The sequence below is a fragment of the Alligator sinensis genome, unplaced genomic scaffold (assembly GCF_000455745.1).
Source record: "Alligator sinensis unplaced genomic scaffold, ASM45574v1 scaffold647_2, whole genome shotgun sequence".
NCBI lineage: Eukaryota > Metazoa > Chordata > Crocodylia > Alligatoridae > Alligator > Alligator sinensis.
The window spans coordinates 2,708,967-2,715,190 of NW_005841832.1; the positions used below are offsets into that span (position 1 = coordinate 2,708,967).

Genomic DNA, 6,224 nt, shown 5'->3' on the forward strand with positions numbered 1-6,224 from the left:
CTAGGCCCTAGTTCCCACCCAGGATCGGGTCACAACCCGGGTGTGCAGCTCCCCACCAACAGACCCACTCCTTCCCAAAACTGGGCTGGGCTTCTGCTGCTACAGGGTGACCCCAGGTGTGTGTTTGCCCCATTTCGCAGGCCCGGATGGCCGGCATGGCAGACAACCACCAGGAGAGCTGGGCAGCATTGATCGCAGAGGCGGAGCGGTACCGGCGCCAGACCGGCAATGAGGTGTTCCTGCTCACAGCCTACCGGGCCCAGCAGCCGGGGGGCTTCGCCTACGCCCAGCATGGCGGTGGGGCCCTGGGGGATGCCGCCCAGCGCTACTTGGAGGACATCACTGTAGTGCACAAGACCACCGCCTTCACCTACACCACACGGCCTCCGCAGCTATCCCTCCATCTACTGCCCTGAGGAGCCCCCCACCACCCCCCAGCGGACCCCAGGGGCCCCCCAGGCACCCTCGGCTGAAGCTGCAGGTGGGCAGGAGCCTCAGGGAGAGGAAGAGGAGAAGAACTCAGAAACCCAGGGGAGGCAGCAGCAGCACCCCAGTGATGCCATGGGTGAGTCTGGGCCCTGCCCTACCTGACACCTCCCCCCACCCCCCCCAGTGTGGCTGGGGCTGGGTGGGAGAGTGGTCCCAGCTGGGTACACTGGTGACCCCTGGAGGTGCCCAGAGCCTCCCCTTACACAGCTTGAAGCTCAGCACCACCACCCCCCCCCCCCCCCAACACACACACAGTTGGGGATCTTGGGGCTGCCTTGGATTGCTCTTGGTTGGAGGAGGCAGCTCCTAAGTTGTGGGGGGGTAGGTTCTGCAGGCTGTTTGGGCAGAAATGGAGAGTCTTCCGGTAAGCCTAGATCCCAAAGGCTTGGGTTGCTTCTGTTGTGGCTCCTACTGCAGAGCTGTAGCTGTATCAAGAGGAGGCAGAAAGCAGGGGAAAGGCAGGGGGTCCCAGGGAGTGAGTATGTGGTGTGGGGAACTGTCACATGAGGGCTGTTGAGGCTCTACCCAGAACCAGCTGCATCTAGGCACAGGGTGAGGTGCAGCCTCTGGAGCTGCTCCTATAGCACCAGGGGAGCTGACCCCAAATAAATAGGTCTCACTTGGAGGCAGCTGCATCTCTGTGCTGCATGGGAGGGTCTCGGCCCCTATGCTCCACTCCAGAGCCACCTGAAGTTCAGTACTGGGCACTGTATAACCAGCACCCCTGTGGGAGGGCTCTGCCTCTCCTGACTGATGCAGTCCTATCCCTGACACTAGGACACGTGACTCCCCTCTCTGAAACCCAGGCTGAGCTGTCTCAAGCCTTCAGCTTCTGATCCCTGGCTGGGACTATTCTTGGCTGGGCCAAGCCCTGTCCACGCTGGGGCCCCAGCTTCATCAGCTCTGCTCCCCTTCTGACATCCCCTGGATATTTATAGACAGCAACCGGATCATCTTGACTCATGCCAGGCTTTCTCAGGGTCGCACCAGCCTGGGCCGAGCCGTGGCTGGGGGTATCTGGGATGGGCTGTGTTTCCCCGGATGCAGCTGCCCCAGTGCTTTTCTAGCCCAGCTAGAAACCCCTCAGGCTCTGCCCATATCATAGTTTCATAGTTTTAGGGTCGGAAGGGACCTAATAGATCTTCTAGCCCGACCCCCCCCGCCAGGGCAGGAGAACAACAAAAGAACCCTAAACAAAAAACGGGACTCAAATGAGTCCAGCCAGGTAGGTATCCAGCCTCTTCTTAAAGATCCCCAGGGTAGGGGCCAGCACCACCTCCCTTGGAAGTTGGTTCCAGCTCCTAGCCGCCCTAACTGTGAAGTAGTTTTTTCGGATGTCCAATCTGTACCTCCTCTCCATCAACTTGTGCCCATTACTCCTTGTTATGCCAGCGGGGGCTAGGGGAAACAGCGTCTCCCCCAAACCCTTCTGGTTCCCCCTAGTGAGTTTATAGACGGTCACCAGGTCCCCCCTCAGCCTTCTCTTGTGGAGGCTGAATAGGTTCAGGTCCCGCAGTCTCTCACTGTAGGGTCTGCCCTGTTGTCCCCGGATCATGCGGGTGGCCCTCCTCTGGACCCTCTCCATGTTGTCCACATCCCTCCTGAAATGGGGCGCACAGAACTGGACACAATACTCCAGCTGCGGCCTGACCAGTGTCGCATAGAGGGGGAGGATCACCTCCCTGGCTCTACTCGAGATGCACCTGTGGATGCATGACAAGGTCCGGTTAGCCCTGCCAACCATGACCTCGCATTGTCGGCCCATGTTCATCTTGGAGTCAATAATGACACCAAGATCCCTTTCCGCCTCCATGCTCTCAAGTAGGGAGTTCCCCATCGTATAAGTGTGCTGCTGGTTCCTACTACCCAAGTGCAGCACCCTCCACTTGTCCGTATTGAAACGCATCCTGTTCCTGTTTGCCCACCCCTGTAACCTATCCAGATCCTTCTGCAATCTCTCTCTCCCTGCTAGCGTGCTCACCTCCCCCCAAATTTTGGTGTCATCAGCGAATTTAAACAGGTTGCTTTCCACCCCAACATCAAGATCGCTGATGGATATCCTGTTGGGAGCTCATATATCCTGTGACTGACTAACACATCCCAGAAGAAGCTGCCTTTTTCTTGCTGGGCGAAGGAGGCCTTGTATGAAAGTTCTCACTATATGCCCCACGAGGGGGGCCTTGTAAACCAGCTCCTTGATGCATCTCATCCCAGAGGCGGTTGCATTTTTATGCTGGGTGAAGGGCCCCCATATAACTGGCTCCTATATAACCAGCCCCCAATGTGCCAGGGTACAGAAACTGCTGCAACTCTGCACCAAGGAAGGTTTTCTCTAAATAGCCCCCAACACAACACCCCAGCACCCCAGGTGGCTGCACCTCTGATCCCTTGCCTGGTGCTCTGTATAAGCAGCCCCTTGCAGTGCTCCACCCCAGAGGCAAGTGCATCTCCACACAGCCTGATTTCCTTCCTCCAGGTCTCTTTGTGATGGATGAGGACTCTCCAAGCCAGGACTATGAGCCCTTCTTTGACTCAGACCCTGAGAGCACAGACGGTAGGTTTGGGGCTGGGGTGCGTCCCTATTTCTTCTCTCCCGCTGAGAATGGCGGGGCATGGGTAAGGGGTCTCTACAAGCAGCCCCTCTATGTGCCTCGGCCCAGAGGCAGCTGCATCTTAGTGCTGCGTGAGAGGTCCCTGTAAAGCCAGCTCTTGCACCCCACCCCAGAGCCAGCTGCAGCTCAGCACCAAGTGCTATATAATCAGCCGCATAGCAGGGCCCTGCCACGTGGGGAGAGGGGGAAGCTGCTGATTTTGGGGCAGGAGGTGATGTGAGGGGTAGGATGGGGTCCATCAGGATCAGGCCTTTCCCCTTCCCCTCCAGACGGAAGTCTGAGTGAGGATGCCCCTGGGCAGCCCCCTCCGGCCCCCCACAGCCACCAGTACGCCAAGTCCCTGCCCGTGTCTGTGCCAGTCTGGGCCTTCCGGGAGCCAGGCCAGGAGCAGCGCTCTTCGGAGGAGGACAGCACCAAGGTGAGGGAAGGGGACAGGGACTCACCGCTGCCACCACTACCACCGCCCTTTGTGGGGAGAGGCAAAGGTTGTACACATCTTAGGGGCCCGAGGCTGTAGTGGGGTTAGTGTGGGAGGTCCTGGATGGGGGGTGCAGGGAGGGGGAAATGTATGTGTGGGGGGTGGGGAACAGCAGCTTTAAATGTGCGTATTTTGCACCTGGGAGGGTTGTGAAGCTGGGTTGGGAGCAGGGGTGGGGCTGTTGTGAGTAGTTCGGGTGGGTCCCAGGTGTGAGGGGCAGTAGGGGTTAGGTCTGGGAAGGCTAGAGCTTCAAGTGGAGGTGTCCAAGGTCAGGGTGGGGCTGGGATGCTCAGGTTCTCAAACGGGGGTGTTCTGGGTCTGGGGTTGTGGGGAGCAGTGGGGTGGGGGTTTAAGTAAGGGAAGTCCTGTATCTGAGGGGGAGGTGAGGAGTAGTATGTGTGTGTAGAGTTGTGGGGTCAGGTCTTGGAGGGATGAAGGCTAGGGTGGAGACATTCTGGATGGAGGTAGGGACTGCAGCACAAGGAGGGATGTCATGGGAGGGTACTTAGGGTTCCCCCAATGCTGACCCCTCCCTGGCCCCCTCAGCACTCTTCGCCAGACCTGGAGAAGATTGCAGCCAGCATGCGTGCCCTGGCTCTGCGTGGCTCTGACGGCACTGAGATGTTTGGGGACCTGCCCCGCCCCCGTCTCAACACCGGAGACCTCCAGAAGCTGCAGTGGAAGTACTGACCCCTCCCCCAATGCTGGGGGGGGAGAGCGGGGGCACAGGGGTCCCCTCCAATGCTGCACAGGCCTCAGTCCTCCACAGGGCAAAGGGCTGGGAGTATCTACACTAGGGCATGAGGCACCATGTCCACATGCACACTACAGCCGCTTCCCCAGTTCTGGGGGAGCCCTACCCCTACTTTGCCCCAGCTTTGGGGGGGAGGGGGGGACACACATCCTAGGATCCCCTCAGTCCCCACACTACAGCCCCCCTGCAGCTGCTGCTGGAGTTCCATGTGCCCAACGCTGGGAGTTCCCCCGGATCCTGGGGCTGACCCCTTAAGTGTCTTAATAGAGGATTTTTTGTAACTGACCCCTCCCTTTTTTTGCACAGAAACTATCTGTGGGGGGGGTTAGATCTCCCCCCCCAATGGGGTAGGTGTAGCAATGACACTCTTCCACCTGACAGTGAACACCCCTAAATCTTCAGCAGGGGGGAAGGTTAATCTGTGAGCACCCCAGGAAGGATGGGAGAGCCTTCATCCACCCCAGCTCCATGGACCCAGTGCTCCCTGCCCACCTTTTAGTGGGCCCCCAGACCAGCTTCCAGGGGTAAGGGGTTCCTGCTAAGTTGGCCTACCCCTTCTCCATTTCCCCCCCCCCAAAATCCTGCTGTGGGTCCCTGGACTGGACCGCCTTTTTTATACCAGAGCTCAGGGGCCCTGGCCCTGCCCCTCTATTTTTGTCCAAAGATGATTGGTGGAGGAGGGGGCAGGGAGCCCTGGCCCTCAAGCCCGTCTTGGCCAATAAAGAGATGCTGACTTTTACCAGCTCCTGGGCTGCTGTCTCTAGTTGTGGGTGAGTGGGGGACATGCAGGTGCCTTATGCCTTATGCATCTCAGCCTTTCCCTTCTCCCAGGGGCCCCCCCAACCTCCCCTGGGTACCAGTCACACCCCCCCATGCCACTACAGCCAGAGTCAGGCACAGCCACTGGGGGGACAGTTTATTAGAACCTGGGGTGGGACAGGGGGCTGTACAGGAAGAGCTTGCGGCCCCCCCCCCAGTCTCTACAAAGGGGGGAGCAGGTCTCTTTATGGCTTTGGAGGGCTCTGAGGACACCTGTAATATCTGCGACCTCCCCCAAGGGGAGGTTGGGGGTGGAGGCAGCAGTCCCTCATTCACAGTACTTCTCTGCCTGCAGCACCTGGCAGTACATCAGCATGGAGGAGATGAGGCCAAGGACCTGGGGGACAAGATGAAGGATGGGGGGAAGAAGCCAGCTCAGCCCCTGCCCCATTACATGCCTCTACCGCCTCCTCTTCCACACCCATCTGGTGTCTCCCCCTCCCCTCACCTGGACAACCCCGATGCAGGCAGCGAAGATGCCCATGGCCCAGATGTTCTCACCCACCCAGCGTTTCACCTTCTCATAGCAAGGCTGGGGGTGGAGGGGGAGAAGTAGTTACTATGGTGATACATCCCACCCCCTATAGGGTGTTACCAAAGCAATAGTCTGCTCGCTCCCACCAGGCTTTGCTGTGGTTATAGGGCCTGTTATTTGCAGGCCCTTACCTCAACAGTACCTCCTCCCCCCACATACACACACAGCCCCCATTTGGACTATATCACATGCTACAACCCCTCCCCATAGGCTACCACAGGGACCTCATACTACACCCCCCCCCCCATATGTACCCCTATATGATCTCATGCCACAGCTTCCCACAATATGGACTACCTCAGTGTGATCTCATGCTACAGCACCCCCCCCATATGATCTACCCCAAAATGATCTTGTGCTACAGGCCCCCCCATATGGACTACCCCAATACAGACTACCTCAGTGAGATTACTTAGGAGTAGTCCATATTGGGAGAGGGGGGCTGCAGCATGAGATCTCATGCTGCAGCCCCCCTGCCCCCCTCGATATGAACTACCCCAATGTGATTTCATGCTGCAGCCCCCAACCCGTGCCCCT

General features: G+C 58.6%; 2 protein-coding genes across 5 annotated transcripts in view; one reads left to right on the forward strand and one right to left on the reverse strand.

Annotated features, from left to right (window-relative positions):
• The window catches only part of AKT1S1 (AKT1 substrate 1), a 5,840-nt gene extending 763 nt beyond the window's left edge, over nt 1-5,077 (forward strand). The window contains 5 exon segments of the mRNA XM_006014901.3: nt 141-388; nt 390-565; nt 2,966-3,043; nt 3,371-3,519; nt 4,126-5,077. Coding sequence (XP_006014963.2) covers nt 141-388; nt 390-565; nt 2,966-3,043; nt 3,371-3,519; nt 4,126-4,269 — 795 coding nt within the window. The 3' untranslated portion in view covers nt 4,270-5,077.
• A 218-nt stretch (nt 5,078-5,295) lies between these two features.
• The window catches only part of LOC102388392 (tetraspanin-4-like), a 2,672-nt gene continuing 1,743 nt past the window's right edge, over nt 5,296-6,224 (reverse strand). For 3 of the 4 annotated variants that reach the window (XM_014516964.2, XM_006014898.3, XM_006014897.3), the window contains exons 7-8: nt 5,601-5,684; nt 5,296-5,489 (exon numbers count right to left, since the gene is read on the reverse strand). In XM_014516964.2, coding sequence (XP_014372450.2) covers nt 5,421-5,489; nt 5,601-5,684 — 153 coding nt within the window. In that variant the 3' untranslated portion in view covers nt 5,296-5,420. The remainder of the gene's footprint in view (nt 5,490-5,600; nt 5,685-6,224) is intronic. The other variant, XM_025196076.1, reaches the window with a different exon arrangement.